Source organism: Taudactylus pleione, unplaced genomic scaffold, assembly GCF_031769625.1.
Source record: "Taudactylus pleione unplaced genomic scaffold, aTauple2 ptg000389l, whole genome shotgun sequence".
In the NCBI taxonomy this organism is placed as follows: domain Eukaryota; kingdom Metazoa; phylum Chordata; class Amphibia; order Anura; family Myobatrachidae; genus Taudactylus; species Taudactylus pleione.
This window is the reverse complement of record NW_028284790.1, coordinates 2,135,137-2,157,388: the sequence shown is the minus strand read 5'-3', so window position 1 is coordinate 2,157,388 and position 22,252 is coordinate 2,135,137. Positions and strand designations below refer to the sequence as shown.

The 22,252-nt window shown below is 41.6% G+C and overlaps 1 protein-coding gene across 7 annotated transcripts in view; it reads right to left on the bottom strand.

The window, feature by feature from the left end:
* Positions 1-22,252, bottom strand: part of INPP4B (inositol polyphosphate-4-phosphatase type II B) — an 813,539-nt gene that overhangs the window by 366,371 nt on the left and 424,916 nt on the right. For 6 of the 7 annotated variants that reach the window (XR_015869683.1, XR_015869684.1, XM_088445787.1 and 3 more), the window contains one exon: positions 21,900-21,979. Coding sequence is in view for 5 of the 7 variants with exons in the window: in XM_088445787.1 (XP_088301913.1) it covers positions 21,900-21,979 (80 nt within the window). In the remaining 2 variants the exon portion in view is untranslated. The remainder of the gene's footprint in view (positions 1-21,899; positions 21,980-22,252) is intronic. The other variant, XM_088445789.1, reaches the window with a different exon arrangement.

Sequence of the window (22,252 nt, the reverse complement as noted above, 5' to 3'; positions counted from 1 at the left end):
ACCAATTATATATAATAGTATAATGCACACAATTCCTTTCCGCAAACCTTAATGCAGTGTTTAAGATTTCATAGCCAAGCACATCAATTTACATATGTTAACAAGCATCAGTTCAAGATTAGAGTTTATAGGAAATGCATGCAAATCATATGTAACAGATAGTTATTTTAATTCCTTCTAATTTAGAACAAATACAATTACGTAGTCCTTACTTTAGTGTTTGGAAGAAAACCCTCACCCCCCCTTTATTTCCCATCTGTGATGGGGAGCTGCCCAATAAAGGTATAATTATAGAGGTGTAATAAATTAACACACACCCATCTTGCAGGGGTTGTCCCTGGCCACACAATAGCACTCGACAAGTTCTCAGTATTTTGTAAACCCATGCACAAGTTAATGATACCTATAAATGTAAACTATTTCAAGAAACACACACACACATCCTAGGAATTTACTTGTTAGGGAATACAAAATGTGAGTCAGCAATATTTTCTGATAATTTATAAACTGTCAATCATATGGCACTGGAGCTCCTGGTATTCTGTATAGTGCATATACTAACTGACTTCCATTCCTAAAATGTCACAAAATGCAGAGGGGACCCTACTTTGGTATATTACTATCTAGAAGCGTAGGCAAACACACTGTATGTTGAACAATGACAGGTTTAAGACGTGGGTATGACCTTGGCCCTATAAAGATAATTGTGGAATGAGTTGATGTTAAAAAAGGATGAAAACCATACAGATACAGAAGAAATTTTACCACTTTATACAGACTATTCTGAAGGAGGACAAGGGTGAGAGGAGAATCGTTCTGAAAGAGAGAGGTAGGGAGTTCCATAAAGGATAACCTGAAGAAATCTTAAACCCCTTTTACACTAAAGTCAGGGATCTGTCCCGGGATTTTGAACCCGGGTTGGACCTGGCTTAACACCCTGTTTCCACTGCACTTCAACCTGGGTTATTCCCGGGTCGGCCGCTTCACACTGCACCCGTATGCAGTGGAACTCTTCTGCCAGCGCTTGGATATATAATCTCCAAACACCGGGAAATCCGGATCTCCCCATGCCAGAAATGGGACCCAAGTCGTCCAGCCCAGGTTACCCCTTTACACTGCTCCTTAACCCAGGTCCTACCCATGTCCAACTCTGCTTGTTTCCCTGGTTGGACTGCCGGGACACTGGACCCGGGTTATTTTTTAGGAGCCGTTTCCATTGAGGCCTGACCCGGGTTGAGTTGGCAATAACCCGGGTTCTTCACTCAGTGTGAAAGGGGTATTAGAGGAGCAGGAGAATAGACGATTGCACAACTTCTACATCTGTACTACAGTGAAATCAGGACAGTTGACATAATTGTACATAAGTAATCTATATGAAATCTGAAAAAATTAACAAATATTGCTGCTTATTGCATAGGAGATCTAATATTTATTCATGAATTTTATCAATGGTTAAAAAAAAAAAAAAATTCTAAATGACCACAGTGGGAATTTCTATCAACAGGATGGACATAAATTATGTGTTTTAAATTGATTGGGTCATCACGATGTATGTTAATCATATGTAAGCAAATTATTTGCAAGCAGTTTTGTGGGTATTTTTAAGACTGCTTAATACACAGCATAAAATTTAGTAAAGTGTCCGTACACTTGGAGATCTCAAAGAGAAATATAGAGAATACAAACTTTGATGTAAGACCATATAAGTTACACTAATTGGCATTGCTCTGGTTGAACAGGAGACAGAATCTTGTTTTATTCACTGAAAGTCTGTGATGCTCCATTTTACAGAAGAAATTCTTTACCCAGATCTGACATCTATTTCAAACGACAAATTAGCTCAACTGAAAAATTCACAAATAAAAGAAACACACATTTGGAACTTATTTAACTAATTAGACTAAAGAACTGATAAAGATTTGACTATTAAATTGATATAAAATTGAGTTGGCAAATTAGAATGTGCAATATTGGTTAAAAAGGGAGCCGAGGAAACATTTCCTGTCTGCAGCCCTTCAAAAGTTTCTTTCAAACAGTTTTCAATCAAGCTGCACAAAAAAGGATATGGCCGATTTAATGAGCAATAGATGATTTTGTGAGTGCGGCAATGAATTTTCTTCCTGCTACTGGAATCTTGAAAGACCTTATCTGCACCAACTTTACTGCTATCTTACCATAGGGGACCATATCAAAGAGCCAGCAGCCTTTTCTGACCCATCACAACTAAGTATTTGAAGTGAATAATTGGCATTTTGCTTTAACTTTTGTGCAGGGTGAAAACAGCCATTAAACCTTGACATCTATGGGGAAAACGTAGAAGTTTTAAAATAAATTTTACTAGTTCATTTAGATTTTCTTATTTCCTTTTAATGCCCTACAAATTGTGTCCTCCGGACAGAATTGCCCGATTTCTTACCAGATATTACAAATGACAGACTTCTAAACACCTTAGCAGATTCTTGTTGTCTTATACCTGCTAGTTCCCACAGGGAGTTATTTATGAACATCTATCACAGACTATATATCAGTCCACACGATGTTTGATGGGTTTGTCCTCTTCCTATAGGTGTACTAGATGCCAGACAGACAATCTTTGGGCCCATCCCCTAGATAGAGCCTTCTGGCTACGTGTTAGGCTCATCCATACCCTTTGAATCATCCAGAGCAATAATGGAAATATTGCTGCAGTGACACAGGATATCTGGTGGTTGTCAAAAACTCCTGTTTGCCTTGAGTGTTATTCAGCTGCGATTGTCTCCTTTGTCTCTTTTCAAGGAAAAACTATTGCATGTATTTAAGATGGATTGGCTGGAGGCCTCCCTGGCTAAAGATGAGCCAGTTGAGTGCTTAATTCACAGTGTTACTATGTTAGTGCAGTGTGGTTGGTGGTTGGCATCACAGTGGATAATTGCAATAGGCCAAATTGACCAGAAATTTGCATTTGTTATCTAGCATCCAGTGGATCAATGACTGCTAACTGCTAATGCCATGCTCATTATTTGTACTAGTATCACAGTAAAAAGTATAGTAAGGATGAAATTAACCACAGTAAATGCTCATTATGATGACTATTACTGTATCTTAGTAAAAAAAAGTATAGCCAGGGTGACATTAACCACAATAAACAAGTGGAATAAAACAACTAGATTACTTTTTCAGTGCAAGCCTTTTAAAATTCTACTGCCCTGTCACGATAAATGTTATTTTCAGGGTGGGGGGATGTAGCTGTTACACAGCACATTTTATCTACTGCAATATTTAGTCAATAGCATGGACCTCAGGCTGAAATCAGGGCTGACACTTCCACGCATAAACACAGGCCCCTCAGTAGTGGAGTGATATGTCTTTCTCATCACTCTAGATAGCTTTCGCCATGGAAGCTAAGTATAGCTCACATTAATAAATAAAAAACAAATCTGCTTCTGGGAAGGCAAATTATAATAAGTATACCCTAGTGAATAATTCATGCTTGAGACAAGGCTTTGATTAGTTTAACTGGAGTTAACTGTACAAAAAAACATAGAACATTGTAGAGAACCTCTTCCTTTCACTCTCATAATACAAGTGCAAACTGTATATTCAATATTCCCTTTTGGAAATTCAAATTGTAGTATTAGGAAGTATGTGATGATTATTTTAGAAATTGTAATATATCAGTCTGCATAATCTAACTACTATTATTTATAATATATTATTCACCTTTCAATGTTACATGTGGACCCATCCAAAATGTTGCTGCATGTGTAGCCAATGTGCTAAGTGATATATATAAGCATAGGTAATATAATCAGTTGACCTACAGAGGCGTCCTCAATTCCTGTTCTGTGCACTTGTTCCACAATTTTGCTACTTTTTCCTAAATTTTGCATGTTCATTATACAGTATACTGTAGAGCCTGATTCAGAGCCACATGCCATGCTGATGATCACCGTGTTGAGCATTTTTTTTGCTACTGCGCATGTGGAAAAATCCCTAAAAACACCTACAGCGCATGCGTTACAGTGTGTACACACAAAGGCACAGCTGTGACTGAGGTGCAATCTATCAGAAATGTGACTGGGAGGTGGCTAACAAAGATGCACGGATGGGCGTGTTATGGCAATGTAATGGGCGTGTTGCTGAAGTGTTTGCATACACAGATGCTTAATCGCTCACATTGGAGCCATACGTAATCAAAAGAATCTCTGCATTTGCCTTAGGGCTGATACAAGTTTCGATGGTAAGACCGATGGTGGCGTTTAAAAACACACCAGACGATACTACAGAGTCTACAGACACTCAAAGTAGGCACCTTAGTTCTTGCACATTCATATGGACAGATGTATACCAGGGAAGGAATTTGTAGCAGCATTGGCATAAAGTCACAGATGGGAGACCACCAATAGACACAGCCGCATCTCCATCCAAATATAAATCAGGCCCATAGTCAGGGCTGCCATCAGAAATTCTTGGGCCCAGTACTAACAAAATAGGCAGGCTCCCCCCCTGGATATGGGGAGGGGGCATAGGGAAGGCAGGTTGGCTAGACTGGGGAGGGGCAAGGCATGCTGGCTGAACTGGGGGGGCGCAGGAAATGCTGACTGGATATGGGTAGAGGGTACAGAGAAGGCAGGCTGGCTGGACTGGGGAGGGGCAAGGCAGGCTGGCTGAACTGGGCGGGGCGCAGGAAATGCTGGCTGGATATGGGTAGGGGGCACAGAGAAGGCAGGCTGGCTGGACTGGGGAGGGGCAAGGCAGGCTGGCTGAACTGGGGAGGGCACAGGAAAGGCTGGCTGGATATGGGGAGGGGGCACAGGGTAGACAGGATGGTTGGTTGGATTAGGAGGGGGGGCGCAGGGAGGACTAGCTGGACTGGGGGAGGGGCAAGGCAGGGAAGGCTGGCTGGCTAAAACGGGGGGCTAGGCGCAGGAAAGGCTAGCTGGCTGGACTGGGGGGGGGAGGAACAGCGCTGGCTGGATAAGAGAAGGGGGTGGCACAGGGCAGGGCCAACATACCTTAGTTCTCCTGAGAGAGATTGGGCCCGGCTAGCTGCAGCGGGGAATGCACCGGGTGGCTGGCAGGGGCCAGGGAGAAAGCATCAGCGCTGTGGAATTCAACTATGGAGTTGGACTGGAGCCGTCCGCTAGCATCCGCGCCGCTGCAGCATCTGAACTACACAGCCGGCCGCGGGCCAATCACAGCTCGCGGAATGGCAGCCAATCAGGAGTGGCCGCTCCCGACTGGCTGATAAGGAGTTGCTGCTCCTGATTGGCTGCCATTCCGCGAGCCAATCAAAGCTCACGGTCGGCTCCACTACATTGGTGAAATTCCACAGTGCTGATGCTTTCTCCCTGGCCCCTGCCAGCAGCCCGATGCATTCTTCACCACTATCAGCCGGGTCCCCTCTGTCTCTGGGCCTGGTACTAGAGTCCCAGCAGTCCCCCCCTGATGGCGGCCCTGCCCATAGTGTACTAGGTACTTGAGATTATTTTTCTTTGTAGCAAAGGAATTGGTATAAAGTCGCAGATAAAGCATAACGATGCATGGTGCAGGTCATTCGTATCAGACCCATTTTGCCTTTTTACAGAGAATGCACACTTTTTCCTCAGTTTTGCATCTTGATTTATAGTGTACTAGGTAATTAGAATTAGTATTTTTGTACCAAAGGATTTGATACAAAGTCGCAAATTAAACATGAAGATGCATGGCGCCAGTCACTCTTACTGGACCTGTCTTTTGCCTTTTTTACTAGATAGTTTGTGTACTTTTTCCTCAATTTTGTTTTTTAGTTCGCTTATGGTGTATTAGGATCAGCGTTTTGGTTAAGTCACAAAGTACTTGGTGAACTAAACTGGGCTATTTGGCACGAATTTGAGAATACGTGTATGTGGACACATCTGTATCCTGGCAATATATATATATATATATATATATATATATATATATATATATATATGGTGTAAAAAGAGAAGAAAGAAGGGAGTGCTATATCGTGCATGAATAAGTTTATTACAGGCATAAATATCCACGTCTCCAAACATATGAGGATGGACTCGTACCAATTTAATATACACTGTGGGCTGGATACCACATGATATATACTGCACCCATAGGCAGAACTCCGTCCTGGCTGCTGATCTCCTCGGTCTCCGCACCGCTCAATGAGCCCGCTTAGTATCGCGATCGGTGACCTCCGGAGCTTCTCACCACGAGGAGGATGCCAGAGGGTGAACACACTGCGTCAGTCAGGCCACACCTTAACGCGTTTCGTAATCAACTTCGTCAGAGGGCTGGCCTGGCTGACGCTCTAACCTCACTATAAGGTCACACTGAGCCAATCGCTGAGGAGCCCAATCAGCTCATTTCCATAAGTAAACACACATTCTTGTCAGCGTGTAGCTTCAGTGATCCCATATTCACAATTAACCTCTCATACAATAAAATTGCAATTCGACACAGCAAGATACAAATTTTACATGACATCAGTATACTTTTCAACCATTGCGATTTAAAAAAAATATTTTTTGTAAAAGATATTTTTGTTAAACACATCATAATATATGTCATCAAATACAGATATATACATTTACTTCCAACAGTTTATGTTCAATGGTTTATTATTATTATTATTATTATTATAATTTATTTATATGGCGCCACAAGTGTTCCGCAGCGCCTTACAAAGTACAAAAACAAATTGTATACAAGTGACTTACAGAACAATACAATACAGGACATGGATAATATATATTGCTACATTAGTGACCATATCACCCAGATAAGCAACAGAGCATAAGCAACCAAGTGTTAGGTTCCCTAGTGGTGAGTAAGAAGTAAATGACACTATAGTAAGGAGAAGCACAAGAGGGTAGATGGCCCTGCTCGTGAGAGCTTACATTCTAAAAAGGTGGGGGAAGACAAACTGGGTTGACACAGATGGGGACGAAGGAGCATGTAGCAAGGAGTTAGAATGATAGCTGGAAGGCTTTGATGAAGTAGTGGGTCTTGAGAGCCCGTTTGAAGGATTGCAAACAGGTGGAGAGTCTGATGCGGAGTGGGAGAGAGTTCCAGAGGTGGGGAGCAGTGCGGGCAAAATCTTGGAGGCGGGAGTGGGAGGAAGTAATCAGCTGGCATGAAAGGCGGCGTGCATTAGTTGAGCGAAGAGGGCGGAGAGGAGCGTGAAGGGAGATGAGATCAGAGATGTATATGGGAGAAGATTGGGTGAGGGCTTTGTGAACGAGCGTGAGAACCTTAAATTGGACTCTGAAAGGGAAGGGGAGCCAGTGTAGGGCTTGTAGGAGAGGGGAGGCAGATGCAGAATGTTTGGAGAGGAAGATGAGCCGAGCAGCAGCATTAAGGATAGACTGGAGAGGAGAGAGATGGGATTTGGGGAGGCCAGATAGGAGGAGGTTACAATAGTCCAATCTGGAGATGACCAGTGAGTGTATGAGGGTTTTAGTAGCATCCTGGGTGAGATAGGGTCTGATCTTAGAAATATTTTTGAGATGGAAACGACAGGACTGTGAAAGGTTCTGGATATGTGGTTTGAAGGAGAGGGATGAGTCCAGGATAACTCCAAGACAGCGCACCTTGGGACTAGATGAGATAGTTATTCCATCAATTGATAAAGAAATAGTGGGAAGTGAGGTGATGTGGGAGGGTGGGAAGATAATATGTCTAAGACAGAGCTAATCAAGTTTAAGAAATCGCTGGGACATCCAGGAAGAGACAGCAGAGAGACAGTTGGAGATACGAATCAGAAGAGAGGGGGAGAGATCAGGGGAGGAAAGGTAGATTTGAGTATCATCAGCATAGAGATGATAATGGAGGTCAAAAGAGCTGATGAGTTCACCTAGAGAGGAAGTATAGAGGGAGAATAGGAGAGGACCAAGAACAGAACCTTGGGGAACACCTACTGTAAGAGGCTGTGGGGGGAGTCGTGAGAGGAAACTGAAAAAGATCGGTCAGAGAGGTAGGATGACAGCCAGGAGAGGGCAGTTTCACGTAGACCAAGGGAGTGAAGGATATTCAGCAGGAGAGGGTGGTCCACAGTGTCAAAAGCAGCAGAGAGATCAAGGAGAATGAGAAGAGAGTAGTGGCCTTGGGATTTGGCAGCAAGGAGGTCATTGCTGACTTTTGTGAGGGCAGTTTCAGTGGAGTGGAGAGAACGGAAGCCAGACTGAAAAGGGTCAAGGAGGGAGTGGGAGGAAAGAAAAGTGGTAAGGCGGTTGTAGACAATCCGCTCAAGGAGTTTGGAGGCAAAGGGGAGGAGAGAGATGGGACGGTAGTTAGAAAGAAGGTTAGGATCAAGGGTAGGTTTTTTAAGAATGGGGGAGACAAGGGCATGTTTGAATGCAGAAGGAACAGTGCCTGATGAGAGGGAGAGGTTAATGAGGTGGGCAAGATGGGAGCAGGCTGAGAGAGAGAGGAAGCGGAGGAGGCGGGAGGGGATGGGATCAAGGGGGGAGGTGGAAGGGGGGGAGGACCAGATGAGGGCCATGACTTCCTCTCCAGATACAGGGGAGAAGGATGTTAGAGTTGGTAAAGATGATGGGGAGGGGTGACTAGGGAAAGGAGGAGGTGGAGAGCTGGGGGACTGGTTGGATATGATGTCCTGACGTATGGAATCAATTTTAGATGTAAAGTAAGTAGCAAAGTCAAGGGCAGTGAGCAAGGAGGGGAGACGAGGAGGGGGTGGGCGAAGGAGGGAGTTGAAAGTAGTGAAGAGACGCTGGGGATTAGAGGACTGAGAGGAGATGAGTTTCTTAAAGTATTACTGTTTAGAGAGGGAGAGCGCAGCACTATAGGATGAGAGCATAAATTCGAAATGGAGAAAATCTGCCTTGGAGCGTGATCTTCTCCACTCTCGTTCGGCAGTTCGAGAACACTTTTGCAGGTATCTGGTGCATTGGGAATGCCAAGGTTGAGGAGTAGAGCTGCGAGTGTGAATAGTGATCGCTGGGGCAACAGAGTCCAGAGCAGAAGTAAGGGAGGCATTGTATAGGGAGGTGGCTTGTTCAGGGCAGGAGAGAGAGAGGATAGGGGAGAGAAGTGAGTGAAGCAGGGAAGAAAAGGAACCTGTGCCGATGGTGTCAATGTTACGCTTAGTAATGGAGACTTTTGGAGGTAGAGGAGGGGAAGGAGAGAGGGACAGGTTAAAAGAGAGAAGGTGATGGTCAGAAAGAGGGAATGGGGAATTGAGGTGGTCAGAAATATCACAACGGTGTGTGAAGACCAGGTCAAGCACATGGCCACTCACATGGGAGGGTGAGGAGGTCCATTGGGAGAGACCAAGTGACGATGTGAGGGAGAGGAGTTTGGAGGCAGAGGATTCTGTGGGGATATCAATTGGAATATTGAAGTCACCTAGGATAATGGAGGGAAGGTCTGAGGAGAGAAAGTGAGGGAGCCAGGAAGCAAAGTTGTCAAGGAACTTGGAGGGAGGGCCAGGGGGACGGTAAATGACAGCTACTTGGAGGTGTACTGGGTGGAAGAGGCGTATAGCATGGACTTCAAATGAAGAGAATGTGAGGGATGCTTCAGAGGGAATGGGTTGGTATGAGTAACCAGGGGATAGAAGGACCCCAACACCACCACCATGGCGACCCCCAGGTCGTGGGGTGTGGGAAAAGGTGAGGCCCCCAGAGGAGAGAGCTGCAGGAGAAGTGGTGTCAGAGGGTGAAATCCAGGTTTCAGTAATAGCTAGGAGATTCAGGGAGTTGGAGATGAAAAGGTCATGGGTTGGGACCAGTTTATTACAGACTGACCTGGCATTCCAGAGGGCACAGGATAGAGGGACAGAGTTTGTTGGAGAGATTTGAATGAGATTATCAGGGTTGCTGTAGCGTGGGGGTGAGATTAATTTGGGGGATCGAGCTGAATAGAGTGTAGCGATGGTGCGGATTCCAGTGCTAGAAGGGGAGTCAGTAGAAGGTGGGCAGGAAGGGAAATTAATGATGTGTGGATGGATGTGGGGTAAAGTGACATGGCGAGGGGAGTGGGAGGAGGGATTAGCAGTGAGGTTGTAGGACCCCTGTGGAGTATAAGAGAATGAAAGTGGAGTAATGGGAGAAGATGGGGAGGAAGGTAAACAGAGGAGAGGAGATAAGGGGAAGAGGAAATGGAAGAGACAAGGGGGAAAGGATAAAGATGGAAGCAAGGAGCAGAACAAAAGATTAGGTAGACACTGAGTGAGGGTGGGATTTGAAGAAAACATGGTAATGGTAAGGATGATGTAAATGGGGGAAGAAAAGTTAAAAGTAGGAATGAAGACAGAATGTAGGAGAGAGCAGATTTCCAGAAACGCAAGTAATAGTGCAGTGTGGGAAAAGAGTCTGTACTGCAAAAGTTTATTATTGAGTATAAAAAAGTGGAGATTTGGTGGGAGCAGAAATTAAATAGTAAAATATACAGTGGTAGGAGCTAGATATAAGACTTAGAAAAAGAGCTAAGGTAAAAGTACATTATTATCGAGGTAAACTGACATAACACAGATAAGTATGCATTAGGATTATATGTAAAGCACAGAGCCAGCAGCAATAGTAGAAAGGGAGGCACCAGGTTTATGCAGCCACCAGACAGGGAGTTCAATAATGAAAGTCCTGGTTATGTATCCACAGGAGCTAGTAGTATGGAGACTGTGACCTCACAATTGTTCATTCCACATTGTCCAATTAATGGTGAGGTTGTTGTTTGATTGTAGTTTGGTGGGTTTCCTTCTGTTTCACTGCTGTTTAACGCTGATATAATGCCAATTAATCGATTTAAAAAGAAGTTGACACTTTTAAAATAGGACACTTCTAAAGATAGGGCACCCAGCCAAGGCTAGTCCAGCCTTCTAATGAACCTTACATAGGAGACCTAGCATGTGAAACCACTAATTTCTAACTACCCCCAAAACACTCCCACTATTATTGCAAGCAATAAATTACCTTAAACAAACAAACAGAACATACCATTAAGCTAGCATCTGGGTCTATATACCTTGCATTGAACTAAGAAAACACAAACATGAAACTATATTCTAAACCAACAACTACAGATAATATGCAGTGATATACTACTTAATTTAACATTACATCTAAGTTAATTGTTCAAAGCAGTAGTCCTTTACAAGTATCATGCAGCAAGAATATGCTGGGAGCAGTAGTCCTTTACCTAGTACAGCTCGGGCAGGGACAAACAATTATAATGCAGCAAGAATATGCTGCTGGGAGCAGTAGTCCTTTACAAGTATCATGCAGCAAGAATATGCTGGGAGCAGTAGTCCTTTACCTGCAGGTTAGAGGAGACAGAAGGATGCGTCAATTCACAAGCCAGAGTTTAGGCCAGAGTTCTTTAAAAAACTTTTTACAAATATAGATTGAGTGGTTTCATATCTGTTAATCATATCCAACCCTAAAAATAGGGAAAAAGAGATAGGGAAATAGGGAAAAAGAGCTGACAAAGAGAGAAACATTCTGGATTATTACCCTTAATACCCAAGTTCCTAGTGGTCTAAATGAAGGGTATGAAATCACCCCCTTTATAGATTAGACCTTGGCCTCTATTTATACTCCCTAATTATCCTTCAATGTCCATTTAATGCAAAATATGGCATATGAGTAATAGCTGCCAAGTTCATCAAATCCTGCTATGTGTATTGTGTAGAGTGGATATGGACACTAACTGCTAATTTATGTTTATAATCTATACAGTATTTTTTAATTATAAAATGGTAGTATATATGCAATTTTGCTGTATTAAGTCTAAAGGAAAAATTTGTCACATAAGTGGAAGCTGCCATGTCCATCAATAAATGTTTATAATGTATGTTTTTTAGGGTTCGATATGTTTAACAGATATGAAACCACTCAATCTATATTTGTAAAAAGTTTTTTAAAGAACTCTGGCCTAAACCATTGAACATAAACTGTTGGAAGTAAATGTATATATCTGTATTTGATGACATATATTATGATGTGTTTAACAAAAATATCTTTTACAAAAAATATTTTTTAAAAATCGCAATGGTTGAAAAGTATACTGATGTCATGTAAAATTTGTATCTTGCTGTGTCGAATTGCAATTTTATTGTATGAGAGGTTAATTGTGAATATGGGATCACTGAAGTTACACGCTGACAAGAATGTGTGTTTACTTATGGAAATGAGCTGATTGGGCTCCTCAGCGATTGGCTCAGTGTGACCTTATAGTGAGGTTAGAGCGTCAGCCAGGCCAGCCCTCTGACGAAGTTGATTACGAAACGCGTTAGGGTGTGGCCTGACTGACGCAGTGTGTTCACCCTCTGGCATCCTCCTCGTGGTGAGAAGCTCCGGAGGTCACCGATCGCGATACTGAGCGGGCTCATTGAGCGGTGTGGAGACCGAGGAGATCAGCAGCCAGGACGGAGTTCTGCCTATGGGTGCAGTATATATCATGTGGTATCCAGCCCACAGTGTATATTAAATTGGTACGAGTCCATCCTCATATGTTTGGAGACGTGGATATTTATGCCTGTAATAAACTTATTCATGCACGATATAGCACTCCCTTCTTTCTTCTCTTTTGACACCAGATTTTTTGTGCCCAATGAATCCAGGGTAATTTGAAGGAGAGCTGCGGTCCATAAACATAGGATCTGAGTGCTACAAACTCACGAAACTGTGCAGGATTTTTGTGCTGGACTATTAAGATCTTATATAAGGACAGATTTTAAAGTGATCAGCGCACGGGTATTTGTATGTGTACATATATATATATATATATATTTTTTTTTTTTTAAAGTACTGTCATTTGAAGTTTACTTGAAACATTAAAATAAAGGAACACAGGGTTAGTACTTATGATTTTTTAAAACCACCTAGTGGTTGATCTTCTTCCTACAGCCCACGGTCACAATCCCAGATCCCAAATCTTATACGAAAATAAAAGTCTGGAACCAAATTTAAGAAAAAAAAAAAAAAAGAAGTCAACGCTTTAGTAGTGACATAGGGCCTGATTCAGACCCACTCGCGAGCGACTGTCCGCTCGCAGGTGGGTCGAAGTTCTGCACTGAGCATGCGCATGACGGAGGGAGCACCGTCGTGCGCATGCGCCAGACGCGACGAGCGAAGGAAAGTCCTTCGCTCGTTGTGTCTGATCAAAGGGGGCGTGCTGTCGATGTTGATTGACAGCACGCCCCCTTTGGTGGGCGTGCCGGGGGCGTGCCTCCCTGACGGGGGCGTTCCCACGGGAACGCCCCCCGTCAGAAGCCGGCCCACTGACATCACTAGTGATGTCAGTGGGAGTGATTTGGGCTCTGATAGAGCCAAAATCACTCCGGAGCTTGCGGTTGAAAACCTCAACCGCAGGCTCCGGCTCGCAGTTTCGATGGTCGCGATGGTCAAGACCATCGCGGCCATCAAACTGCACGCTCGTATAGCCTGTGGGTGGTCACCCACAGCTATACGAGCGTCCAGGAGGACGCTCCATTTTCATGGAGGGCGGCCCTCATTCAGAGCGTGCGCTCTGCTCAGAGCGTACGGCTCTGAATGAGGGCCATGGTGTCAAAGAAAGCATGCACAATCAGCTCCAGCTCAACACAATAAACTACTGGGGACAACCACATTCCCTGGAGCTCCCAAGTCGACCAGAATCCACTAGTACTTCACAGATGCAGTACAAAAAGGAGTGACTCAGAGTGTCCCTTGTGCCATCTATGGACACTGGCTGCCGTACTTTCCCACTGAAAACGATATTCTACACTGGAACCACAAATCTTGCACTCTGAATCCCCTACCAAAGTCCTAAAAAGTTGTCCAACAAAACCCTAAACCTTCATCAGTCAGGAGAATACAAATATTCATAATGCAATCAAATCATGTGATGTTTCACCAGCATCACATATTTGCCAACAGTATTTTTGTCAATCCTCGCCAATTACTGTTTCACTATTCACATTCTCCAGTCATACCTAGGAATGATGTCCGACCAAATTACTATTGTGTCAACATACCCGGTCCATAACAGCTGTGAGATCAGTTTTAATGTGTAAAATTAAATCAATAGATTTCCATCTCCCCAATTCACACATACCTAAATGCACCTCTACATCCCATGAACCCCAAATGTACAACTCTTAAAACATATTCATAAAACCATTCCAACACAAATACCTAACCCCTAACCACCTAATACCCCAGATCTCCATAAAAATAGAAGGTTCCTTTACAGCTGAATTCTTGGAGTCCCAGTAAACATACGAATGTCGCACAATCCATACATTCCTCTAGTCAAGGAATCCACCTGTTAAAATAATTAGCTTAAAGGTTAAAGAATGAACGTGAAAAACCAAAGCACCACACTAATAACATATAAAATGCAAATTACCAGAACTTACTAAACAAGGCATTTTGTAGTAAGGGAAAAGGTGAAGAGGTAACAATGTCAATGTAATGTTATCAACCTGGGCTTGAATTCTTATGTGTCAAACATACCGTACTATACTCTCCCCCCCATGACTATTAAGCTGTAAATAACTGTAAGCAAACTACCCAGGACATACAGTATTATCCAGTCTGTGTGTGCAGGTAACATAACCCATCTGCCTTTCCCCAGGTAATTTATTTATTTAACAATTTCTTATATAGCGCAGCATATTCCGTTGCGCTTAATCAGTTTCAGATCTGTGAATTTTACAAAGCAATGATTCAGTACCTACCACTATGTACTTAAAAAGAATGAAATTAGAAGATGAATTAGTTCACTGACCCATTCAAATCTGTAAGCAAGTCCCAAATCCCCCATGAAGGTCTGCAGATAATGAAATAAAAGGATGAGTTTAGTCACTCCTGCAGTTGCCCTTTCCAACCTCCTACAAAAAAATCCTACCCTTAGGGATAATACTGCATGCAAAATTCAACAGACCCAGCAGCGACTGTATTTGTTTCAAATTTACTTTCCACTCACTATTGAACAAATTCTAAATGTATCATTAGGGAATCTGCAATAACCACTGACTTCATCTCAATCTCCAAATAAACTTTGTCTTATCTGCCACTATTGGAACCCCAATATCTAAACAAAGCCTGCACTGAGAATAAAGAAAATGTGTGCACTTGGATAACCACTAGGTCCAACCACTAAAAAAAATGATTGAAATAGTGAGCAACTCCTAACTTCTCAGTGCTGATTACAATACACCAATGCAATGATTAGATAAAACATGCCTTTGGCAAACATTTAAAATGTAGTAACCCTCATTCAAATGAAAACAGCTAAATTCTTTATTTTAAAGATAATTTGAGAAACAGAAGAGACAAATTCTTATTATTGAAAGTAACAGCAGATATGTTGTGCACATACATATATCCATATATGAAAGCAGGCAGCATCACCATGCATCATGAAACTGGTACATAAAAAACTACAAAAAAACATTTTAGAAAGATTAAGTAGGAAAGAAAAGAAGCAGTAAAGAAGGGAGGTTGAACCGGAATCTGATTTTGGCTTTATGTGTAAAGAGCAGCTATTTATACAGTATGTGGTAGCGGGGGATGCTGGGAGGGATCTTATTGGATTCCTCTCACAGCACTCTCCCGATAGAAGCCCATAGGCTTCTATGGGTATTGCCATCGGGAAGATGGTGCTACCCACCGCAACCAAGCTTCAGGGTGCATTGCACTCCGGAGCCTTGTGTATATGAGAAATGTGGTCAAATCCGCATTTTGGGGTTTTGACCACATTTCTCCCTTCAATGCATCCCGCCAACTGTCTCAAAAGGGGTTAAGGCTCTACCAATTACCTTAATGCCTCCGAGGGAAGCAATAAAATGTTGAAGCTGCTTAATCTCCAGTGCTCTTGAGAATAGATGCTCAATTGCCAGCTCTATGGAGGACTTAAGTTTCCCCTTCTCAGCCAGTTGGCCTTCTCTTGTAATGCCTGCCAGTGCCGCTACCCATGCATCAAATGCTTCTTTCCATCGGTCATACCCACGAATAAAAAGAGGGTAATGGATTATAGAGGTATAGATGAGATAGGAGTACTGAACCATCATTTCACTGATATATCTAGAGTAAAGGCCTATCTTTGGATTGGAGGATTTAAATAATTTGCGACACCAATGGAGAAACATTACAGCTGCAATTTCTATTGAGACCCACTGTTTTCCTGGACCATTCCTAAAGCTATGGCTTGATGATAGACTGATATTGAGTGGAGCTGTTCGTCACCTTGGTGTTTACTCCAAAATAATACTGCATGTTTGAAGTGGCGCTTACATCCCCCCAAACAAAATTGTGTAAAAGAGTATGAGTAACTTTCAGGAAACCGGAGGGTATCCCAATCAGCACGATATGGAGGATATAAAATAGCCTGGGTAAAACATTAATTTTGGTAATATTAATGCATTTTAATCAAGATACTGGGCAAGTGGACCATACCTCCAGCTCCCTGTAGATCTTACACAGAAGGGAGATGTAGTTAAGAGCAAGTAGGGAGGGATGCACCTTAGACAAAATACCCAAATAATGTGAAAAGGGTGCAATTCAAATGGACATAATTGGACTAAGACTTTCTCAGGAGGGGAAGGAGATATTAAGAGCTGATCATTTCTTATATTTTTTTAAATTAGAAAGGCTACTAAATCCGGAAATTCAGACACAATATTCGGGAGAGTAACCTGTTGATTTAAGACAATAGCTAAAAAATTGACCGCAAAGAGGGCAAGACAGAAATCTGTAGGACCCACGAAAAGTCCTGTTATTTCTGGGTTCAGCCTGATTGCCCTCACCAATGATTCCATTCATAGTACAAAAATCATTGGCGAGAGTGGGCAACCTTGCCTAGTACCATTGGAAATAGGTACCAAACCAAACAATGCTCCATTAGCCCATACATAAGCTGTGCGCGACTAATATAGAACCAATATTCTATGTAAGCATGTATTTCCCAGCCCCATGTGCTCCAGAACTCTCCTCATATAAACCCAATCCACTATTTTGAATGCTGTTTCAGCGCCAGTAGATAAAAGGGTCGTAGTGATGGAATGAGTAGTATTATCTCTTGCCTCCCAGGGTAAAGCCCACCTAATGAGAGTGGACAAAGCCCAGAAGAAAAGGCTTAAGATGGTTGGAGAGTTATTTTGTAAAAAGTTTTACATCTACAGTATATTAGTAATTACTGGAGCACAAGGAGGGGTCCCTGCCACCTTTGGAATCACTGTAATATGGACTTCCAAGGACTGTCCCAAAAAGGATCTCATGCCTGAAATATCATACAGTAAATTGGGGAGGAGAATATCATGGAAAGTTTTATAATAAATCGATGAGAAACCAACAGGTGCTAGACTGTTACCGACAGGGTGATTTAATGGATGCTGACAGTTCTTGTTTCATAAAAGGCGTATCTATTGCCTGTCAAACAGATTCTGAAGAAAGTGTAAATCTACAGCTTCCAAATATGCACAGACACCTCAATCGAGAATCGATCTCCACCGACATCAGAGCTGGGGACAAATTGTACAATTTAGAGGAAAATTACTGAAATGTTTCTGCAATATGGGAGTCAGTGTGCATAAGAGCACCATTGGCGTCTTTAATACTAGAGATGTAGGTAAGGGCTCGATGAGCTCTAAGAGCCTTACCCAACAGTCATCTAGGCTTATTCCACTATTGATAATATATGTATATACAGCATTGAATGGCCTGTTTAGTTTGATCTTTCAACAAATTATTCAAAGATAATTTGGCTTTTTGTAATTGCAACAGGGATCAGCAGGCAGACATGACTTGTGAGAAACCTCCAGGTCAAGTATTTTAGCTAAGAAAGTATCCCTACATTCAGTATTTTTTTTTGAGAAAATATATTAATTGAATACAATTAATATATTATTACAAGGTGGGCAGTAACATGAAGTTAGAGCGCAATCAGTGCATGGCCTGAACGTGTAATTTGCCCTATATAAGAATCTTTCAAAATATCTAGGTGTGCATGTCCTGACGAGAAAGAATTGACATGTGAATAGGTGTTGTGGGGGGAGAAATAAAAAGTAAAGTCTCTCTCAGCTGGGTGGAGGAGACGCCATGTGTGTACTAGTTGGTAACTATTGTAAAGTATTTCTAACCCATCTGGCTTTCTTAAAGGAGGGTTTGGGGGCTCCCAATAATATGTCAAGATAGAGTACACTGTCCAATTAAAATCACTCCACTACCAAAATGCCCTCTAATTTTACCTTGATACTACCCAGAGATAAGTCCAGAAAGGCTGGTCATCCCTGTTTAGGAACATACAAATTGATGAAAGAGAAACGCTGGTGGTCAATGGTTACTGTGGAGAGAAGACAGCAGCCATCACCACAGAGGAAGAGACTTCAGAAAGCCAAATGCCCTTAGCAAATAGAATTGCAACTCCTCTCCCTTTAGCAGCAGAATGATCACCAAAAGCACTACTGGGAAGTGGCAGCTATGTAGACTTGGGGTAGTGCCTATTTTAAAGTGCCTCTTTTGTATAAACACAACACAACGTCTACCCTGTCAGTGCATAATGTATGTAACAGGCGGTATTTTTTTTCAGGGATATTAAGACCTTTAAAGATAAAAGAGACACAAAAAAAACATGAAGGAGAAAAAGAATATACAGAAAAAAACACTAAATTTAGTACAATCAAGGTGTAATAGAAGGAGCTGAAAAGTCAACACAACATCAATCTTTTTTTATAAAGCATAATACAGCGTTCAACAGACCCCCCATCTCGGTGTATGACAGATGCTGTATTAAACAATACTTCCCAGCTGCCTTTTTAGGAACTAAAAACTGGGGACAAAACCAAGTCTAACAAACTGGAGCCCTTCTGCTCCACGGGAGGTTTCTGTCCTCCCTGAGCTGGCCTTATAGCATGTTCTTCATAACCTTCTTTTACCATCTCTTGTAAACTGAACACAGACTTTAAATACTTAGGATCACTGAACCTCTTATTTGTTACAACTATGCATCCACCCAATTAGGGTACCAAGTCGCCCATTCATGCATAGAGCCAAATTAAACTGAGAATCTGCTTTATTTAACACTGCTCCTTGATGCTGGCTTCATCTCTGAAGGTCCCCTAGTGCCTCTGACATACTCCTTCACTGAACGTCCCCTGCTGAATTGCAATAGCAGTATCCTTACATCTGATGTTAATACATGCCATGTTGCTGCTTCATACTGCAAGTCTGCCACATAGTTCCTTTTTACTTCTTAAAACTTGCCATGATTGAGATGTATGTCCTTAATGACATTCATATGTGTGCAAGGTCTCATTTCAAGAAAGTAGACATACACATCCCAAAACGTCAGGTGTCGGTGGTGCATAAACGATGAGGTGAAACTACATAAGAGTGATTCCCTAACAGAAATAGCAATACACTATTAGTAGGAGGTATCTGGCATTTGTTGGCCAAAGCCACTGCAGATGCCTGAATGAACATGATCATTGGCTCCTCCTAGCCCATGCACGCAGTACTGGAATGCATGGAAGGGCACAAATGGCATGACAGCTCTGGAGGAAGAATAGGGGTAAGTGGATGCCAGCCCAGGATGAAGACAGCCCAGTGAGACGAGGAGATAGAAGGACAGAGGGAGACAAAGAGTGGATCAGGTGAAGCAAACAGGGGGGGGGGGGGGGCTGTGTATATACAAGCAATTTAACGATTACAACTTTTCTCCATGTGCCACCACAGTCTCTGTTGTTTTTCCCCTATACAGTATGTCAAGGGAGTACAAGAACCCCAACCAGAAGTGAGATTCATGAAGCCGACAACCTGGTCACATTTACACACATCCTGAGGCTGGGATGACAAGTAAAGTAATATCCTATTGTTTCTTATACTGAGTGACAGTTGTTATGTATTACAACATGTTCTAAGTATATTGTATATTCTGATACTAGCTGTAGTTTTTTTCTGTATATTGTTTCCCTGTAATTCTTAGGAAAAGACAACAGCACAAGTGGTGGATATATAAGTCTAATGCTATTGATGAGCTTGGCCCTAAAGACATTCTTCTCAAAATGAACAATTTCTTCATATGCCTTGAAATAATATACATTATGTATCACACTTAGGTTTCAAAATCTTCTTTAATAATAAATTATATAAACATTTGGTTAATGTTTGGTTTAAAAAACGAAGCTTTGTTGCCCCTTATACCCTACCAGTGTGTTATCGATATGTAATTGTTTTTATATGCTGTGAAACTATTTAACTAAAAAAAAATCTAATTTATATACAAAAAATATATAAACCATTTTATTCACTATTACAAACATACAGCATGAAATGTTTCCTCTGAGGGTACTTGGTATTGTCTCTCCATCTCTCATCGTTTTCTTTCCTTTTTTGTGTGTGTTGTGTTCTAATATTGTTATATTTTTCAAAGACAATTCTGTCAATTAAACAATAATGTACTGTACAAAATAGTACAAAGGTTCTTTTGTTTTCAATAAACTATGTTACACAGTAATGCTTTCCAGAAAAATATATTCATATTGATTTAGGTGGAGAGTTGCCGACTAGAAAGTTATGTAAACATTTATTTCATAAAGCTTTATAATGATATTGCTGCATATTTACATGCATTATTATACACACTGTTTGCACTGGAAGATATAATCTGTACACAACAGCAACATGGTCTAAACAAAATATAATTAAGGATTATACATTCGTTTTGCCAAGATATAACATTGAGTTACACAACCAATTTGAAGCCTGAACATTTGAGAATAATTTATAAGTGGTGCACATGAAAAAGGAAGAGCTGCCCATAGGATCCAGTCAGGTGTCTGCTTTCATTTTGGAGTAGAAAAATTAGCGCATTTGATTGGCTGAAATGTGGACACCGCCTTTTTGCTTTACATCATTGTCAAATGTAGCCCTCAATGTTCAGTAAAATACCCAGATTCTAACACAGAACCATAATACGGCAATCTACCTGAAGTTTATGATTTATTTTGAATTTTTAAGTGCTATAAGATGGTTGTCACATTGTAAATGAATTGATAGTTACAACTTAAATCAGCACAAAAAACCCTAAATTGGGAATTTGCCATATTTAATGTACTTCTAAAAACAGAATACATTTGGGTCCAGGGTGTTAATAATATAAGTGCATTAATACTAGGCAAACAGGATTTTCTATTTACAGAATTTAATAACAGTACAGGAAGCCATTCAGAACCTAAAATAACACATATACCATATTAAGCATACAGCATTCTGCCATGGTAATGGATTTTTTATGTACTGTATTAACTATTTTACATTTACTGATCCATAAGAACAGTCATTCCCACTCAGTGTGACACAACACACATCACAGTCCCTATTCCTGAGTCATAGCTCATGATCAGTAAGAAGGGCCGTGAGGGCTGATAGAGAGTATGGAGAGATGCAGTCTGTCTGCTTGTTCAACCTGACTGACTGTAAGACAAAAAATATTTAAACATTTAAAAAATTGTTTTAAGAGTCAACCTCCATCCTCCGCACCTTATTGGACAGAAGTGCAAAAAGGTGGCTGATAGATGAGTGACTGTATGGGGCGTATCTATAAAGGGCAGCAAAAATCACTGGGAAAATGGCAGCGACTATTTTCCCGGTGACTCGGCACTAAGCCAGAATCTACTCCACCCAGTCCAGCACGGCACTGCCAGAGAGAGGAGGGGGCCCACACAGGATCTGCACACGGGCCCCCTCCTCTCTTAAAACGCCCCCTTAGCTTTTTGAATATATCTTGCACACAAAACTGCAGCCCTTCCCGGTGAAGAGTTAAGAATTAAATTATGAACTATTTTTTTTACAACATTCCTTAGCGTAGATCTTTCAGTAAACAAACAATTATAATTAAAGTAACAAGTGCAATGTAATTTGTAAACAAGCCTCACTTTTTGTTTCCTACCAGCAAAGTCATGAAAGAATAAAACCTACTTGAGATTGAGAGACAAGGGTTGTTCTTTAGCTTTGACCAGATCCTTCACTCTAAAAGTGCTGCAGCCCAGGAAACTCTTCTAGAGGCAAAGAGGGAAATTAAATATTGATTAACATTGGAAATATAGCAAAACAAAATGAAAGTGTATACTACAAAAGCAACAAGTAATATGAATAGAGGTTGAGTCTCCCATATCCAAATATTCCGAAATACAGAATAATTTTGGCATGACTGAGATAATGAAACATTTGATTTTTGATGGTTTAATGTACACAAACTTTGTCTAAAGCACAAATTATTAAAAATATTGTATAAAATTACCTTCAGGCTGTGTGTATAAGGTGTATATGAA